General features: G+C 39.1%; 1 protein-coding gene across 2 annotated transcripts in view; it reads right to left on the reverse strand.

Moving 5' to 3' along the window:
• Nucleotides 1–673: 673 nt before the first annotated feature.
• Nucleotides 674–20,866, reverse strand: part of cdk19 (cyclin-dependent kinase 19) — a 63,943-nt gene continuing 43,750 nt past the window's right edge. For both annotated transcript variants that reach the window (XM_053445711.1, XM_053445710.1), the window contains exons 5-13: nt 17,659–17,716; nt 16,295–16,426; nt 15,156–15,299; nt 14,672–14,741; nt 14,509–14,581; nt 11,383–11,480; nt 10,634–10,712; nt 8,315–8,572; nt 674–5,450 (exon numbers count right to left, since the gene is read on the reverse strand). In XM_053445711.1, coding sequence (XP_053301686.1) covers nt 5,325–5,450; nt 8,315–8,572; nt 10,634–10,712; nt 11,383–11,480; nt 14,509–14,581; nt 14,672–14,741; nt 15,156–15,299; nt 16,295–16,426; nt 17,659–17,716 — 1,038 coding nt within the window. In that variant the 3' untranslated portion in view covers nt 674–5,324. The remainder of the gene's footprint in view (nt 5,451–8,314; nt 8,573–10,633; nt 10,713–11,382; nt 11,481–14,508; nt 14,582–14,671; nt 14,742–15,155; nt 15,300–16,294; nt 16,427–17,658; nt 17,717–20,866) is intronic.

Here is a 20,866-nt window from a genome sequence, read left to right on the forward strand (position 1 = left end):
ATAAATATATATATATTATTTTATATGTGTGTGTGTAATAACATGTTTCTTAAATGGACAGGGCTGGAGGACTCAGAAGGTGGCTGCCTCCTTGTAAAGAAACCATCACCCTTGGGTGACATCAAGTGGTGAAACAGAGCTGCAACACTTCCAACAAATACTGTATGAATGAATGTGTTTGAGACAAGAGTTTTTTTATTATAGAGGATATAAAATAAATATACATGTATTTCTCATTTAACAGTCATTTGTACAGTGAAAGTTTGCAAAAAACAACTGAAGAAATGTTTAATTTTTTTATATTCCTGCGTCAAACTATTGCTGCCCTATCAATAAATGCTATGAAAAGACAATATATTTAGGCCATTTCGATATTTTAAACTTGTGCTCGAACACACCCGCCTGTATACATACATACGCACGCACACACGCACGCACGCACGCACGCACACACATCGCAGAAACTGAGCTTTGCAGATAGAGTGTCAGTCTGTCTGTACAAACTGTAAGGAGGGGGACATTTCTATTAAAAGGAAGGAAATGTGAGAGGGAAGAGAAAATGGTTGAGTAGTGCACTAGATTTCCTATAGGAGTGTGCTAATGTATGTCTGTCCATATCTATCTATCTCTCAAAGCACTGCCAGAATATTAGTGTCTAAATCAAGACATTAAAAAACATTAAATATGTAATTTTTATTTTACCACTAAATATTTGAGCAACAACACTGCATTAAAAGACAATTCTTCTCTCAATGTCTTAATGAAAAATTCTTAAAATGTGTTTTTATGTACAGCATTTCAAAACGATACGATTAACTGCGCTTAAGTCATGTGTGAGGACGATATCTATCAGAAAGAACATGAGATAATCCTCCGTCAGGATTGTTTGCAGTCTTCCAAGGTGGGACACGATAATGTGAAACAAAACACTGATATATATCTGCTAGCATCAACAGTGTGTAAATAATAATATGCTACATAGTAAAAACCCAAAGAGCGGACAAAGGAGATGGCAAATTACAAAAATATATACACACAATCTTACAAAAACAAATAATCGAGTGAAAAAGGCACCATCCACACAAATAAAAACGTGGATAATTATCATTCCTGTAGAAACAGTGATTCTGTGGAATATGTGCATGAAACAGAGCACAAGAAGCTGATCCAAAACAACGTCATCTTCATCCTACTGTACATCGAGGAAGCATCAAAACATTCAGTAAGGAGACATGCTTTCATGTGACCATAGAGACATGAGATAAAAAGACATATGGTCTGGAGATGTCCGGTTTGTCTGACAGAGGTCCCTTTCTATAGCTACTATAGTTAAGGCAGAGGACATTAAAAAAATTGTTTTTTTACAAAGATGTATGGAAATAATAAATATGATTGTATATTATTCATATATATATATATATTTTACAATGGTTCATTTAGAGAATATTAAAAAATGCTGTGAAGAAAAGGACATAAGTGAGTGTTGTCTTGAACTACTAAATGCAGTATTACGCAAGAAATGAATACAACCATCAAAATATAACAAAGCCTGTCAACTGCCAAATCCTAAGCACAGGTGAAAGCTTTACACTGGGATGTACTCTGATTTTTGCATAGGAGTTGTTACAGAGCAATTTGTCCGACAGAGCCGTGTGCTCAATAATACTTGTGACACCTCGTTTGAGTCGATAGAGAACATTTACAACTAAGTGTCTGAATGTATCCTCACTGAGTGACTTCAAACAAACACACTAAAGGTAGGGGAAAACCTTCGAATAGCAGCTGGTTTTAAATCCCCATCAAATGTGAGTCAACGGGTCGTGTTCACCTGGGTGTGTCTGCTAGACTGTCGCAACACAGGAGTGAAAACAATGAAACAATAAGTTTACACGTACATTTCATTACCTGGAGTTTGTCCTTAAAGCTGCACTAATAGTTATTTTTACACTGACAATGGATCACATTACTTTGTGGAATGTGAAAGGTGCCAAGACATCGAAGAAGCCAAAGAAAATGATCATCTGACGCTGCACTGTTGGGCATGTTTGCCCCTTTTAGCCCATTGTTTTGGTTTTGAAGCCTGCCACTCTCGTCACCTTCATTTACAGCCATAGGCAAAAAAGTGTCAGCTGAAGAAGCAGAGGAGACCAAACCAGAGGTAAAAGAAGACTTGTGTTCAGGTGGCCATAGAAGGAACCATTTAAAAATATGTACCAACTTTATAAAGAGCCAAGTGAAGCAGTAAAGAAGTTATGATGATAGTATCCATACTGGTACATTTGCATGCGAGGTTCCTGCTCTAATAACAAGTGCTGTAGGACTCTTTTTTCTTATAATAATTATAGTGAACCCAGGAACAGAACTACATATTTTAGAAATAAAACAAGCTGCAGGATCAGAGTTGAACCTGGAGCTGGACTTTGGCTCTCTATAAGGTGGCTTGGTCATCGTTACACTTGTGAAAAACTGTAAATGAATGCAACTTAAAAACCTAAAGTATCTGTTCTGCAAACGTTTTTAGTCCACCAAGCACTTAAGATAGATCTTCAAATGTGGTATTTCGGAATTAAACTGTTCAGGACAAAGTAAAAGGGTTGGATGTAAATCCTTGAAGTTCATCAGTAATGATCTCAGATGTTTTTTTGCCGAAAGTGAAAAAAAAGATGTCTGTCATTATACAGAATTGACAGAGTTTGGATGGGAGAGACTCCCACCTGTGACATTGACAGTAATTGAGCCACATGGCATCTTCAAAGAACGACACAGTGTAGAGGATCGGAGGAGTCACCGAAGAGATTTTGCATCACACTCATCATTGCATGGTAAAAAAAAAAAGCCATATCGAGTTATTTTAAGCGATGAGATCCCATAAAAATACCCATTGTCTGACTGAGGGCGAGGCCGGCGGCTTCTTTACATCTGTACAAATTAATGGAATTCTGGTCACAACATTAACATCAGTTTGATACTAAAACTGCGTTTTCTGATGAAGAATGCTTTACTCTGGGTTGTAGATTTAAAGTTTGACCAACGACAGAGGTCCAGTTCTCTCTTCAGCCAAAGGGTGTCAGTGTTTCCCACTGCCGCCGAAACGTCTGAAAAACACATCCTCCCCCTCCCTCCAACTCCTACAGTGTACACGTCTGTCCTGCTGGAGAACATGCAGGAGCAGAAACAGTTGAGTCACTGGGTGCGTTCTTTACTACAGCCTGCCCTGTGGCCGGTCATGTGACTGGGCAGGGCCAGTGAGGATGGAGCAAAATGTGGGGAATCAATAGTGTGAAGCAAAAATGCTGCGGGGTAATGACACATTTGTAAAAATATAAATTAGTTAATAACAAAATGTAGTATCCCAACTTAAAATTGTACAGTGGCCCATTTCATAGTGTAATATATAGAATATAATGAATGAGTATTTCTAATGGTGTATGATAATCTCTGTAGCATTTTACTATAGTTGTGGTGCAGCTCATATGAAGTACTTCACATAGTTCAGTCTCTAGCATTGCCTCAATCTTCCAAATACAATTCTGACTATAGCTGCTTCCTAAAACCCTTATTTTCATATTTCTTTATTGTAAATGCCGTCATACCAATTGAACCTGAGTCTGAACTTTTGAAAGATAAAACTTGATTTAAAAAAAAAAAATTAGCATCTGAAGCTCGTAATTAAATAAAAATTAGCATGAAAGGAACTATAAGTAGTAATAAATTATTTATATATTTTGGGATATTTTGACAAATTTGCCAGTGTACATGTTATATTCCTGCCTATTTATTGGCAAAGTACTGTCTTCCAGTTTTTAATATTTTTCTGTACAGATTAAACAAACACAATATCATGTGTTTATCAGCTGAAGAAGCACTCGCAGGTGGATCTTGTCACCTTAAGACAAAGCCAGGTTAGCTGTTTCCCTTTGATCAGTCTTTGTGCTAAACTAGCTGGCTGCTGGTGTTTTTGTTAACATTTAGGATACAGACATGAAATGTACTTAGTAACATGTAGGAGTGTGTATAAAGGAATGATAAAAAAAGGACAAACTAGATAAGAAGTCTCGCTGTAGGCGCAGCGCACATTGATGACCTTGGCTTATATTAAAAAACACACCCACTGTCTTTAAATGTTCCCAGTCTCTGTGAAACGTCGGCTCAGTGCTCGGCCAGAGGGTCGGAGTGGAAAAGGCGACTAACCTCACCCCATAATTGTTCCAGCTTTTTGCAGATTGGTTCAGCAGCAATTCTAGTAAGTAAAAGGATATACAACATAAAACAACATACTGCCGTGTGCGCACACAGACACACACACACAGGGCAACAAAGATAATGACAATAGAAACTTAAAAAAACAATCTGACATCCAGCAGAAACAGTCTCAAGAAGCATATAGGGGGCTGTACTGTTAGCTGCCCTGTACGTTTATGTGCACATTCGTGTTCACAAACCTTGGGAGTCTTTAGGGTCCATGATGAGATGGGTGTCACAAAAAAGCGTCCTTCAACAGCTCTGCTGACCACAGACAAATGGTGTCCAACCCCCTGCATACGCTGTGGCGGTCAGAGGACATGAAGCCTGGCTGTCCGAGAATTCTTATCTCTACATGTAGTGGATGTAGTTAGTCCGAATAGACAGAACTGTGTACTAATCTTACTTTCCAAATCCAGATCTAGATAGAGAGAATTCTAAATACAGAAATACTATAATAAGATTAAGTTAAATTGCGCATTTATTATTTCCCTGCAATAGCAACAGCTAAAAAGCTGATTATTCTCTATGTAGAAACATTGACTCCTTCTTAAAAGGACAGGCTTAGCCTTTCTTTTGATTATCCAAAGTTATAGTACACTAGAGATGACAGGATGAAAGGCCCTCTCCTCCCGTGTTTCATTTCATCTGATAGTTTCCATATGTAACAATATGTACAATGACATCAACTATCAAGGTAAACTTGAAAACTCTAGCAAACAAGCGAGAAAAAAAATCTAATAAAAAAAAGGTGCTAGATAATGTACATATATATATATATGTTCATCCTCGTGAGGAGCATTGTGTTTGTAAGTTCCATGGTTCTGAGTCTGTGTGTGATGCCTTCACATCTATGTTTGTTTGCCTTTATGTATAAGTGATGCTGAAGGCTGTTGGGTAAGAGGTCAGAGACAAGGGAGGGTTGAAAAGGAGGTTGGCTGACTTGGAATGATTAATGCACAGAGCGAGGTCCGACAAGGAAGCGTGAGCCGAGGGCATCGGCTGACGTCTGCTGAGGTTGTTGAGGGTGTCTGGAGGAGGAGGAACAGACTCCTCTGCTGGTTTACGAGTTTCTGGGAGCCTCAGTAACGGTGTGTTTGCAGGCTGTACTGGGAGCTCTGCTGGGATGACGATGAGTATCCCATGGTGCTCTGGGGTTGGGTGGAACCTTGGACGTTGCTCTGGTAACCAAGACGGGAGCCGGAGTGCTGATGGAGAGGCAGAGAGAAGGATGGAAAGAAAACATAGCAGTGAGCAGCTCGTTCCATCCGACACATTACATCTCATCTCTGACATGTGCGTGTGTGTAGTGAATATAATGTGGCTTTGAGCAGGTTGACAGAGCGTCAAATGCAGTGGTTCCAAAACAAGGGATCAGGACCCCTCAGGGGGTCATAATACACAGGGTGGGGAGGAATCATATAACATTTAAAAATATCTATGTTTTATTAATAGCTATAAAAGACAAAAATAGTCAACTAAGAATAAAATCATGCTAGCAAAACTATTACAGCAGCTTTCTGATTGTATTAATCCCCAAATGACCCCGAGGAGAGGTGGACAGAGTAGTGGCATTGGTTGAAGCAGGTCAATAACAGCACCACAAGAAGAAATTTAATGGCAGTGCCAGTAAAGATTCGATTCTCCTAATGAGGAATCTAGTACTACCCAATTAAAGTATTTGTGCTTTTTGGGGGAATCCTTTGTCACCAGCATTTGGCCACCGACTCTGGGCAGCTCATCACATCCTGACTTCGGCTCTAAACAAGTAAAAGCACTGTCATCAAACTCTTGTAAAAAAGTAATGCACTTAAGATTTGCATTTCATGTTACTTCATGCGCCTTTTGTAATGCACTACACTGCAAAGGGAAATACTTCACTGTATTCATTTAATATCTACAATTACAATAGCTATACTTTTTTTTCAGTACTATGGGAATTGCAGGTCAAGTGTTTAGGAGCTTGACCCAAACTATGTGAAAAAAATTTGAATATCTTGGCCATTGCTGCTTTGATTTCTTTTTCCAGAAGTCTGTCTCTGTCCTCACTTGGTCCCCAATTTGATGCTCTCATTTAAGGAATAACAGCAACAGTTCAGGCCAGGACCAGATCCATTAACTCACAGATATAAGAGCGCAGCAGAGTCAGAGGATGACAAGAAACTGCTTGTGAGGAATAGGCACTTCAGGTCTACACTTGTGCAACAATGCATCCTTCAGGAGAATGATTGGAGTGGTGCATGGTGGGATAGTCTGTGGGCTAGTGGGATGTGGGATCAATGACGGTAAATGTAGGACGCTGACAGTGACGCACACTCAGACAGCTAGCCACCCTTCTGGTAGGCCAGGCCACCCAACTGATTTATTTATACATCTGCTGAAGCCTGACAGTGACCAGCTGTCTCACATGCAGCCTCAGCCCTTGCTAAATACACTCAGTATGCAGTTTATTAGGAACACTTAGCTAAAACAAATGCTGTCATGCCAGAAACCCTTCCTTCATAATGAACACAATGTTTATATATTGAAATAAGGCATTGGTTGAATTGCATTATGTGCTTCTCTTATTTACATTACAGTCACATTCACTGAACTAAAACATCCATCTGTCCATAGAATGAATCATAATTCAAAAGCAGAACATTCTGCAGCTTCCACAATGGGCATAATGTTTAATGGCACCTCTGTGACACTATTTCAACACAGAAAGACAGGACTTACTGCAATATGAGTTTCAGATAGGTGTTCCCAGTAACCCACCAGCTGATTGTTTATCTCTAGATGTGCTATACATACTTGTAGTGTCACCCCATGTGGCCTCGCTGAGAGAGCACGGTCGGACAGGCCGGACAGGTCAAACAAGTCACCTCTATCACACTGAACCGCTCTGTGCAGTGCTTAGTGACACATGCTCCCCCCGTCGCTGCCCTCATTTCATCACACTCTCCCCCACTCAGAAATACCCCCCTCTCTGGCCTCGTGATAAAACTCGAGCTGAAGATAAAACAGACACCAGGGCCGGGAACAAGAGCGAGTAGGCACCTCAGTGATTTGCTGTCAGGACTATGTGGAATGTACAATCCTTATCAGTTAGGCAACAGGCACTCACCCGCGCACGAGCGCACACACACACACACACACATCTGATTGACTGCTGACTCCGCCAAACTGTGGCACTTTAGTGTTTTATCATTATTTTATGTATTACATATCTGAAAAAGTGTAATATGTATTCGGTTCCTATGCAACCGAGTTTGAAAACAATACATTCTAATAATAATAATATTATTATTTTCTATCTTATCTTTCGGGTTAATCTTCTTGAAATAAACAAAGAGCTTGAATAAGCAACACTTAATAACTGAATATATATTCAATAATGGGTGTCTTTGTATAAAGCTGTATAGAGCCAACAGCGAACAAGGAATGACAGAACTAAATAAGGAATTGTGCAGTGGTGTTGGACATATTTTTGGCTCCTTGCTGCAGGGGTTCTATTTGCTTCTTCTTACTTTCAAAAAGAATCAAGAAAATATGAATTTTGAGTGCTCAAACATTTGCATGTAACTGTGGATTCAATCATAATTTGGATTTGTCTGATATATCAATCAATCAAATTTTATTTGTATAGCCCGTATTCACAAATAATTCATCTCATAGGGCTTTAACAGGGTGTGACATCCTCTGTCCTTAACCCTCAGCAAGAGTAAGGAAAAACTACTAAAAACCCTTTTAACAGGGTAAAAATACGTAGAAACCTCAGAGAGAGCCACATGTGAGGGATCCCTCTCCCAGGACGGACAGAAGTGCAATAGATGCCACGTGCAGGAAAACATCATCAAGATTAAAGTCTTCAATATATATATATATATGACCATTCTGGTGAATGATATGACTTAAAAGATTTACACACTTCATAAAATGTATTAAATTGTTCTGGGTTTGTACCCTCATGGTTGAATGCACTTATTATAAGTCGTTTTAGATAAAACCGTCAGCATAAAGAATGTTGACAGAAAGAAATGAGCAACCACTTCCTTCTTGAAGCTGCCAGCATAGAAATCATACTGACCTGGTACTCTGACTGTAACACCCCTGTGCCTGAGGAGGCCCCAGAGGGCCCGATCCGAGGTTTCTTGTTGGGCGGCCCCTGGTCCTGGCCGTGTAGTAAACCCCCGCCAGTGGTTGCCCCTGTGGCTCCGCCGGTGGCTCCGCCGGTCCCATTTGTTTGACCCGAGCTCTGTTGGGAGAGAGCCTGCTGGGCTGTGGTCTGCTGCTGGTTCTGGGCCTGATTCTGGCCTGTCGTCTGCTGGTGCTGCTGGGTCTGGTTCTGCAGACAGCAACCAGCAAAGATGAAACTGGATCAAACTGGTGTTGTGAGTCGGACCCGAGCTTTTAGCTTTTATATCAATTCGATTAACTACTTCAATTCTTCACGGATGTATTGAAATGTCAGGATGTAAAGATGCAGCTGCTCGCACACTGCAAATGGCAATACAGGTTTACCTCCAAATAATTTCATATACTTGCAGTTATAATTTCATAAAGTTCAGCATTGTTGTATTGTTGAAAAATAACCTCTTTATAGTCTTTGATATCACAATATGTGGAAACAGACTCAGACTTGACACAGTAAGTCTCACTGCCGCTTTGCTCAAGGCCAGAAATATTTGGACTGTTTCAGTTCCATTTTTTTATGAGCTTGACAGCACATACAACTGGAAATAAAATAATACATACAAATCTCTGCTTTAATTTGAGCAGGTTTATGTTGATATAGAAAGAACTCTGTGTGATACACATAGTGGCCAAAGTTTTGGGGTTAGGAAGTAATTGAACACAGGTTCTTGAAGTAAAACAAAATCATCATATTCAGATGATTCTGCCATATTGCACATCCTCCTCATGAAGAGCTCTTTTGTTGCTTTGATTGCATGTTTAAGTTCTTTTGTCCTGCTGATAATGAAACATAATCAAATTAATTTGGTACATTTGACTGAAGCTGAGCAGAGAATGCTCCTGTATACCTCTGCATCCATGACTTTATCGGTTTATAGAGCTTTGCTCCACAACTCTTCAGTTTCTTTTAGTGTGGTTTCTGTGAACTGCAGTCTGGCCTTTCTGTCTTGTGTCGAGTGCCGGTCTGTCTCCTATATGTTATGAAAACATATGCCAACGCCCTGGTAAAATATTTGCACAGTTTTAAACAGCTGTACAGCTGCTTTCTTTACAAAAAACTACTTAAGAACCTCAAACAGGGGAGAGAAATGCTGCTTATGGATACTGATCCTATGTGTTTACCATCTTACACACCAAGAGGGGCACAATTTTAAACTTGAATGATTTCCTCTTTCTAAAGTTAGAAGTATGTCATTTTTAGGGCAGGTGAAACTAAACTGCGCTAAATCTATCAGTGAGCATGAGCAAGCATGTGTCTGCCGATTGGCAGTACCTGCTACTGTCCTATTTCTCTCTGGTGGCCCACCACAGCTAAAAAAATCGAATCAACCAATACATAATTTAATTCAACACCATGGAGACTTGCCTAAGCAGGCATTGAGTTAGATGAAGGACAATGGTTAGCTTAACTCTTATCCTGGCTCTATTTCCTTTCAAACACTACTATACTGCAACCTGAGCTTAAGTAAACACTTGAGCTGACTGAAGTAACATGACTACTGCTAATATGACACACTTGTCTGTGACTGCGTTGCTCACACACTCCAGGAGTGACTCACTCCCCTCAACAAACCTGCCTGGTTATGAGCATATATTACATATTATGATTTGATTGTATGAGCACAATGCTGCATAGAGTTTACAGAATTTGTCAGACAAACTTGACCACCAATGTAAAGTCCTCTACTTGTTTCAGTTTCTACCAGTTTCAGAATCAGAGATCGTGATGGCAGATCATGATCGTATTGGTGGATCACGGATCGTGTTGGCAGGTAATCGTGGATAGCAGCAGTAGATCACCTGCCAACACCTGTAGTAAATACTCTTATTTTGCTGATGTTCTCCGTTAAACATGGAATCTATTGCACTTCTGTCCATCCTGGGAGGGGCTCCCTCACATGTGGCTCTCTCTTAGGTTTCTGTGTTTCCCCTGTTAATAGCTATTTTTTTTTAAAATCGTTTTTCCTTACTCTTGTTGAGGGTAAAGGGCAGAGGATGTCACACCTTGTTAAGCCCTATGAGACAAATGTGGATCTATTAATATGGGCTATACAAATCAAATTTGATTGATTGAATGTCAATACTTTCAAACATATCTAGACTGTAGCAAAGCAGAAGTGGACTGACAGTATGAAATGCGAAGGCTTTGTGGAGTTGTGAATTGTGTTCATGCTGTGACTTGTTCGCTGAGACAGTGACTGTGGAAAATTACCTTCTCTGTTTTCTCCTCTGGCTCGTCCTCATTGAGAAACTCTCGTTTTGGGTAGGGTATCTGACACCCAGCAAACACGCTACCGGCAATAAGAGAGAAATCAGATATTTAAACATATTTTTATCAACACAATGTGAAACTAAGGCTCATAATACTGACCGAAACAAATTCCTGCCTAAAAAAACAGGTTAAACCTGAAACACTGGTTTGTCATGTGTAAAGGAGTGTCGTCTTTTTTCTTTTGGCTGAAGCAAGACAAACAAATTCTTCCTGCATTAGTTGACATAGGCTGTGCCCGAAACCACCCACTTAGTAACCACTACTTCACTACATTGACTTCACCTCACTGAAAATAAAGCACTGCTCCTCTCATTTTCTCTACGTACAACAACAACAATATCGGCTGGTGGAAGATCCCGCAGTAAAGTAGGGTCCTCATTTAATGCTTACAATTAATATTCTTATGTAAGAAGATTGTATAATGACCATCTTTTAATGTAGAAATAAACTAGTTGGCTGCAGTTTGTGCCGTTATGCTGCTGCCATCTCTCCTATCGTCTCTCTGAAGCCAGCACAATGCATCATGGTATATATTGGTCAGTTAGTGACCATCATCTGTTCACAATACATTTGGAGAAATAATCCGTCCACTATATAGGGTATACAAATTTCACTAAACATTTGGACAGTACTACAAAATGGTGAACTCACTATATAGTTAATAATGAGTGATACAGCCTAAGACTCACTCAGTGGTTGGTAGTGGGTCCTCCAGGAAGTATGGGTCCTGCAGTGCCTGCTCTGACTTGATTCTTTTGGTGGGGTCCATGGTGAGGAATTTCTGAAGCTGAAGGCAGAGAGGAAAACACACACAGTGTTAAAAAGAAAGTATTGGTACATTGATTGTTTTATTGTTTGGGCTTTACTTCAGTACAAATGAAACTAGAATGGAAATAACTAGTGCAGGGCCGTTCTCAACCTGCCTGTCTGTAATGGGCTGTTTGCTTGGCTGGTCTCGCTTTTTGTTTTAATATTTCGCCAACTAAAAATATGTTTAAGCTATTAGGCTGCAGCTATATTTTTTTATTTATTTAAAAATAGGGGCCTTCTTATTTCATACATTTTCCACAAATATTGGGAGGACTCAAATAGCCCTACAAAGTTCTGTGTTTAATTTGTTTCAAAGTAGGCCGACACTTGCCTGTATATTTTGTTTGTTTGTTATTTTGGTGCTTGTCTGTTTGTGTAGCTGGCTGAAAGCAAAGAAGTAGTAGGCTTGTCTTTTATTGGTAGCCTAACTGTTGGCCGGACTGCTATGTTCACAGCAAACTTGGAAAAGAAAATATTAAGCCATGGTTTCACTGCACTATAGGCTGAGTCCTTGTTTACCTGAAATGTGCACTTTATAATTTTATTTTGTACCGCCCTGTTTGGCAATGTTGTTTTTCAATAAAATAAAACATTTGCATAAAGCAAGCCAATCCACTTTTCCATGTTGATAAGAGCATTAAAACGAAAAAAAAATTATGAAAAAAAAGAATGAAGGGACATTTAGAATAGATAAAAATTTGCGATTAATCGCGATTAATTTTGAATTAACTGTGACATAAATGCGATTCATCGCGATTTAATATTTTAATCATTTGACAGCACTAATATATACGTTTCAATGACTTACTTAGTGCTAACTATTCAAACATCGAAAAACAACAGAAAAATAACACAAAATGCCTCCAAACCTCTCCTTTGTTGTCTAAGTGTCTGGAAGCCATGACATTCAAGTTTGACTCGGCGTCATTAACACCACACTTTTAGCCTAAAAGTCCTCTGATATCCTCCTCTGGGGCGATGTTCACGTTCACATGCACACACCGGAAATACCGCACACACTGCACACAATCTTGACGGATGTACAGAGCCCTTAAATGGAAGATGTCCTTAAGTGTGCCTATTTGTGTTTTTGCAGTGAAAACTAATTTCCCTAAGGGGATAATAAAGTCTAAAGTGTGGGTATGCATCACCCCTTCAATGCAATAAGTGTGACCCATCGCCTGCACATCCCTGAATTTATAAATGAAAATGATAGGACAGCATTACACTTCACATTTAAAATACAATAACACAGCTTCATGATTGGCTTTCATAATTTGTATTAATACTAGGTTTAAAGGAATCATATTCAATTAATTATATTTATATGTAATTTGAACACAAGATTCATCTTAATGTCAGGGGTAAAGCTAGTCTAGGGGCCTAATCTGACCCAAATCCGGTTTAGAGGGTCAATTGGAAAGTGGAAATATGTACATACTCTAAATGCACAGTGCATTGAGTACATAATCATGTCTGGATACAAATTCTCCATTTAAGAGAATATTTTGTAGATTTGTTTTAAAAGTGAATATTGTTCCACTTGTGTAAATACATTTGATACTTAACGTTATATCTTGCTCTCAAAACCAAGAATACCTTGCAGCTCTGAATGACAATGATGAGAACCCGTATTAAAATGCATATATATATATAACTTTCAGCATATTAGGTTATAATTATTTCATGTAATGTTTTTGTGTTAACTGTTCTGGTGGCTGGTCGTTTTCTCAGCTGTGCTCACTAAGTCATATTTATTTCTCAAGCTCTTGAGTTTTAGCCTCTTTAGCATCTTGTCAGTTTTAATTGGCGTCTCATCATTGTAGGATGAACATTTTCAGTATTCCAGGTGATAGAAGGTTGATAGTAGCTGCAGCGTCATTTAAAAAAAAAAAAAAAACATTTCTGTTGTGCAATCAGAAGGAAAGGTGAGCACAGAGCCAGATACAGATGTCTCCTCAGCTCCTGCATCACATTAGTAGCTGAAAACACCATGTGATCTGAGCGACTTTCAACTAAAAGTGAATATAACTTATTTCCCTAGTGGTCCTGGCTTATGATAATGACAAAGTCATGTTCAGATTTGATTCTAGTCGATATCTATCATAATATAAGTAGCATATTGAATATAATGCTGAGCGCTTCACTCATCTTTCAATTCAATTTTATTTGTTTAGCCTCAAATCGTAATATACATTATCTCAAGGCACCTTTCATCTTTCCATTTCAATAATGTTTTTACACGTTAAACAAATCAGACTTAGAGGAATTGGGCCCTTCTAGACGTGACCAAATGTTTCTCTAGCACACCAGTATGGCTGTGGCCATCATACATAAACCCTGTAAACAATGTTTTCTTATTCTCAATCGGTGCCCCATGTTCAGAGGCTTCAGTCCCGCATTAGCAGCCATAGGTTCTGAACCGGCCGTTTGTCTTCCCTGCTCACTCTCCTCCTTTCATCCTTAAATGTCCTGTTAAGTAAATAATTTAAAAGCTTATTAGCAAACACAATGTACCATTAGAACACTGGAGTGATAGTTCCTGGAAATGGGCTTCTTTACAACTATGTAGATATTTCATTAAAAAGCGGACATTTCCAACTAGAATAGTCATTTACCATATTAACAATGTATAGAGTGTATTTCTGATTAATTTAATGTTATCTTCTTTGAAAAAAACTGTTCTTTTCTTTGAAAAATAAGGAGATTTCTAAGTGACCCCAAACTTTTGAGCGGTAGTGTAATTGTGACTTTGACGCCAAAAAAATCTTGTGGAAGTTTGTCCTGCAAAAAGTAAACCAATCCAGTAAGTCTATCATTCGATATACTTCCATTGTGTGTGGGTGTGTGTGTGTGCGTGTGTGCGTGTGTGTGTGTGTGTGTGTGTGTGTGTGTGTGTGTGTTGTGTGTGTGTGTGTCTGTTAGTGTGTGTGTTTGTGTATGTGTGTGTGTGTGTGTGTGTATGTTGTGTGTGTGTGTGTGCATGCGTGTGTGTGTGCACATACCAACAGGAATACTTTGCTGTCTGGTTTGACTTTATGCTTCTCCATGTATTTGATTAGGCTGCTGTTTGCATACCTGTTGGTTGAGAAAACACAGCAGTACACTTTAAAAAAAGCTGTGTCATTCTATGAGTTTGTGATGATGATCATCTCAGCGTCTCCTCACGTCGTCCTCCTAAAGTCCTTCTGTAGTGTGGGGTACTCTGGCATTTTCCGAATGTCTTCCCACTCCTTATCTGTGGAATACAAAAGCACACGTCCATGCTTATGGCTTAACAAACACAACAATTATCTAATTAGAAGGAAATCTACACAACACAAAATGTGCTAAAAGTTATATGGTCTGAATACTATGTTCACTGCTTCTTTAGAACCAATTTCAACACAAAATATTATAATATTTGTCATTAACAGGTTATTAAATTGTATTTAATAATTAAATTGTATTTAATAACCTGCCAAGCTAATATACATCAGTGAGTGTCCGTTCTACCTGCTCACTCATCTTTAAATTAAACATTTGATCTGGTAATCAAATCCTGTAGAGGTTGTAATGTGAAAGCCCAACTAAAGCATCAGGGCTAACAGATCAGACCTTGGTCGTTTTTCACAAGTGTTCAGAGATTTAGTTTTGTGTATTTTGTGCAGACCTGCAGGGAAACCCATGACGCTAAATATCCTGTCCAGCTGGTCATGATGAAAGGGGTTACTGGTCTTGATGTCTTCTTGGCGACAGTGAAAGATGGGCTCCGACGTTAGCAGCTCCGCAAAGATGCAGCCAATTGCCCAAATGTCTGAAGCAGATGAACAACCAACAAACACACACACACACACACACACACACACACACAAACACACACACACACACACACACACACACACACACACACACACACACACACACACACATACACACACACACACACACAGACACACACACACACAAAGTGTTCTTGAGGTACATTCACTCCAGCAAATTAATCTTCCTGGTGTTAATGACAACTGTTTTTTTGCAAAGTAACGTGAAAATATATTTTTTTTGTATTAGATTAAAACCACTCTTACATATGAAGCCAGATATTGTGTTATCTTCAGACAGAGACAGGCTAGCTGTTCTCCTTGTTTCTCTTTCTGCTGAACTAACCAGCTGCTGGCTGTAGTCTAATATGAATTGGAAGCAAGAAAAAACATCAATCTCTACAGTTAATTTTAGAAATCAAATAAGCACTTTTATGTCAAACAAATCTCTTCCCCTGACCAGAAGGTTGGCTGTTTAAACCCAGTCTTCCCTATCTACCAGCCGAAATGTCCTCGGGCAAGATACTGAACCCCAAATTGACCCTGATGGATGTGCCGTTCTAAAAAAAAAAAAAGTGCTGCCCACAGATGTGCTGTATGAATGGTCTGAGTGGTCATCAAGACTAGAAAAAGCTCTCTATAACTAAAGAATATTTACCATCTCAATATCTAACTCTTTTACAGTTCACACACATTCATAGAATCATAAATACAGTGGATGCATGAGACACAGAAGGTGCTGTATGAACTGTATGAACTAAAGTGACGACAGGCTGACAGTTTGGTCTTGTGTTCCAGGAATGATAAATACAGGCTTTGTAAGTCAGCAATGTGCATTCCTGTTTACGCTGAGACCCTATGGAAACAAGTTAAAAATCCAACTGCTGCTTCAAAATGTCAACTAATCCAGAGAGATATAAGAGAGATATAAGTCCAGAGTCAGTGAAACACACATATTCTCCATACTTTGCACATTTTACCCTGTACTCACCAATAGCTTTGGTGTAGTGCCTGGCCCCCAGCAGAAGCTCAGGGGCCCTGTACCAGAAAGTTACGACTACAGGATCGAGGTCCGCCAGTGGCTTGAGGGGAGAGTTGAATAGTCTGGCAAAACCCATATCAGCTGTAGGAGGAAGAAAAGATACAGTAGATGCAGTCAGCAAACAAAGGCTACACCTTCAGTTATATGATTTCAGTTTAAAATGGCATATTAAAACCGAAAACAATCTCCATCCAGACAAGCCTTTCATTGTCATGCTCATTTCCTGAGACCTGAGATGCAGATTTGACTGCTACACCTGAAACAAGTTGGCACCCAATCTTCAGTCAAAAGAGAAGAGATTTCGCTTTCCTTGCCTCAGTGTTTTTATGTCCACTCACTTTCCTAAACTCTATAACTCTATACTCTATTTAATTTTTGTAGCTTCAGATTGATTTTCTTACAAAATACACTCAGTGTTGTCTGGCTGTCCAAGATGCGAAAAAAAGTAAAGAGCAGAGGGGATTAAAATGTTGACAAGGTCTTCTAAGCGGCCTTTATTTAATAGCATTTCCTTAGAACAGTAAGCGGTTTGCAAACTTTTAAGGGTTTTAACATTACGACAGTACAGCTGAGGTTCATGTAGCCTTTCGACTTTTATACATATACGATTTTTGGTTTACAATCAATAATATGGAAAACACAAAAACAATTTAATTTTTAGTTGTTAAGGACTTTTTATTTTATTTTTAATTTCTCGACAATCACTTCTCACACCAAGCTACTAGCTAATGAGTGTACCTAATGTCGAAATATATATTTGTATATTCACACAAAAACATGTTTCAGAGGGGTCGTGTTTTCTCTGTTTCTGTAGTCCTATCATTTAAAATTCAAGTCTTCACCTTCAGAGATCCTTGATGTTAAAGTACTTGTTTTTATAAAACCCTTTTCATATTTCTAATGTGACAATAGCTTTTATTTATAATTTTGTAGCAAGGAGTAAGAGTGAATTGATCATAGATAGAGATATTACAGCCACTCAGTAAAGAGAAATACTCATCAGCACAATTTGAGGGTCCAGTTGCACTTAAACAAAAACCGTATACTATTACTAGATGCATAGGGTTTAAAAATAGACTGCAGCACTGCAGCATTACCCTTCAACAGTCCCCTGGCCTACTGGTTTATGCAACAGCACTGATCTGAGCTCCCTGTTGACCTCTCAGACAGAAGGTTAAGCACTGTTGCTGTCACACACTCAAACAAGTCAAAAGCCTCATTGATCCATTGTCATGGAGATAGTAATATCTGTATCATGTAGAGCTTAGGATCAGTCAAGCACTTTTCAGAAATATTTTGTCAATCCACCTTACCGATTTTAACTCTTCCTCGTTCAGGGCCTTCCCCCATCACCAGGATGTTCGCCGGTTTCTGGAGAAAGATAAATATTAGACACTGTGTATCAGTATGTAAGTAATATGTAAGTGTTATTATATATGTTTAGGAAGTTTATATGTATTTTAGATGGTTTAGTACTGAATCCTTGCAAAGTTTAACCTCTATCCTCATCACATGAGCGGTCACTTGGCTGTTCTGTGTAGTTTCCTGCTGTTATCACTCTCATAGGTGATTTCTACTCCCAGTCAGGTGTAAAGGGGCTGGGATTTAGGAGAACAGGGGAAGGTGAACTGTGTGGGGGAGACAGGAGGTTTTTAATGAGGGGGGAATAGAGGAAAGAAAGGACCTTGGTTTCTGCATTTGAGGACAGAAAGGATATTTGCTTCATTGCTATGGTGATACTTTACCCACAAGGTGGACCATAACTAGTGAACACAAGGCTTTTTTTTATGTCTTGGTTGGACTACTTTTCCCCTGTGTCTCAGCCTGTGAGTTGTTTTTTCCCCCCATGCAATGCATTGCCGTTCCTGAGATACATTTTTGCATTTGGAGGGAGGACGTTTACTATGCGAGCTGCATTGGGAGATTTTTTTCCCCTTGTTGCTTTTACCTTATGGACATTAAAGCGGACATTATTTTCTTTGAACTAAAGTTTGGGAAGGGTTCTTAATAAATTGGTGTGTTGGCATATATTTGAGTTTCTGTTTAATACATTACAGTTAGCTGGGTTTAAAACTCTCACTTAACCAGGCCTTGATAAATAGTGTCACAATAGTTCATGCATCGTTACAGCAACTGGACTTAAAACTTAAGCTGATTGTTAAACAATATATCAAATATTCTATTGCTTCCTCACTAAGCTATAACATACAACCACATGACCCCGTCAGCCATTTTGTGAGAGTGCATTATAGTGCTTGTGGAAACCTGCCGAACACACAAGAATGGGGTCAAACACCTGGCTGTGTCCGTGTCATTTTGGTTGAGGATCTTTAAAAAAAAGCTGAGTTAACGTTTGCAACTAAATGTATGACATACATTCCTGTCTGTTCAATTGAGGAGTATATAAGAAAGTAAGAAACTGCAGAACTGCTTTTAACAACTTGTGGTTGTTATGACTGTACAGTTGCCATCAGAAATATTCAACCCCCTCAACTCAATAGACATTATAGGGATGTGGATGACAGATAATGACAATAAATGACAAAAAAACCTCATCAAACAACAAAGGATATTTATTGATGCGTATTTTAGTTATTTTGACAACAGAAGTTTAGTTAACTTTGAAGTTCAAATGAAAAATGTAACTCTTTCAACACATGTGCATGTGCAGTATTATTCAACCCCCCAGCTTCAGTACTTTGTGGCGCATCCTCTAGCTTTTATAACTTCTAAAAAATGTTTTCGGTAAGTGCGTACAACGTTCTTACACCTCTCGATTAGAATCTTTGCCCATTTTTCAAGTGCGAAAGCCTCTAGATCAGTGATGTTTGATGGCTTCCATGCTGCAACTGCCTTCTTTAAATCCCACCAAAGATTTACAATCAAATTTGAATCTAGTGACTGTGAATGCCACTCCAGGACGTTCCAGGTTTAATTTGTCAACAGAAGGCATCACATTCCTCTTTAAAATGGCCTGGTATTTCTGTGAATCCATGATGCCATGTACACAATAAAGATTGCTAGTTCCTGCCGCAGAAAAACAGCCAAACATCATCTTTGACCAACCTCCATGCTGGACTGTGGGGATGGTATTCTTCTGGTCCTAAGCCTGGCCTTTCACACGCCAGACATACCGCTGGTCCATACGTCCTAACAGTTCCAGTTTGGTTTCATCAGTCCATATCTGTCACCCAAAACTCAGTACTTTTGATGTTCCTTGTGGTCAAGAGCTGAGTGCGTCTTGAAGCCGGCCATGAAGTCCTTTTTTATTCAGTACACGTCTTATAGTTGCCACTGACGCACTTGTACCAGCCTTCATCAGGTCATCCTGTAGGTGTCTTGCAGTCACACAGGGGTTTATCTGAGTTGTTCTGACTAAGTTGCTGAGGGTCCTTGATGAAATGTTGGGCTTTCTTCCACGGCCAGGCAGGTTTGAAGCTGCTCCATCAGTTTTAAACTTCCTTATAATGTTCCCAATTGTGTCTCTTGGAATATAATTTTTGGGGGAAATCTTCTTCTACCCATGGCCTTTCAGGTGTGATGAAATAATCTCCTCTCTCAGCTTTTGTGGAAGCTCCTTTGTCTTTCCCATGATTGCAACTCACCTTGAATACCTTCATGGGTGGGGTTTATATATGCATCACAGCTGAAGCAAATGAAGGATCAGTATAAAGTTCCCAAAGGCTTAATAAACTCAACTTTAAGACAAAAAAACTGTCAGACAGCTTTAAAAACAACAATATTATATAGGGGTTGAATAATTGTGACATGGCTATCTTAACAAAATATACTGCTACACACAAATACTACATCATGCATTTTCCGTGTTGATTTTCTGTATCACTCAACTCATGAAGAAGTCATCCGAAACAGAATCTTGCTCAAAGAGCCTTAAAATATTTAGGGAGTTGAATATTTCTGATTGCAACTGTAACTGTCCTCATGACTCTATTCTGGTCACCTGAAGAGTGAAATCCAAATTCAACCTCCATTCAACTAAATTCAAGCTCAACCATCCTAATAGTGACTTTGCAGTTAAGAGTTGGGCACGGAGCAGACAATCAGTTGGGTTTAACAGAACATTTGGTTGAAAACAACTGATCAATAAAAGCAGGTAAAATGGATGGGTTGTAAAATCTGGATGATATTTGTCTAGCCTGGACAAATAGTGTGATAACTATAAAGCCCTCTGAAATGCATGAACCTCTTTTTTTGTAATCATTCATTCAAGAATATAAGAAGAACCCAAGGTTCCTCTTTAGCACTGTAGCCAGTCTGACAGAGAGCTGGAGTTCCACTGATCCATCCCTTAGCAGGATTATTATCATTATAACTATTACTTCAAATCAATATTTAATAAAGCAGAAACGTCAGTCTGCATTTATCTATAAATTAGAATGAGTGACTCTTACAGTGTCTAATGCCTACAGCCATCTGTAGGCAAAAATAATATTGTACATGGATGAATCTGCAGCCTCGGATTTGTGCAGGGTTGTGTTAGGATGCTGTGGCATAATATAT

The sequence above is a fragment of the Pleuronectes platessa genome, chromosome 17 (assembly GCF_947347685.1).
Source record: "Pleuronectes platessa chromosome 17, fPlePla1.1, whole genome shotgun sequence".
Taxonomy (NCBI): Eukaryota; Metazoa; Chordata; class Actinopteri; order Pleuronectiformes; family Pleuronectidae; genus Pleuronectes; species Pleuronectes platessa.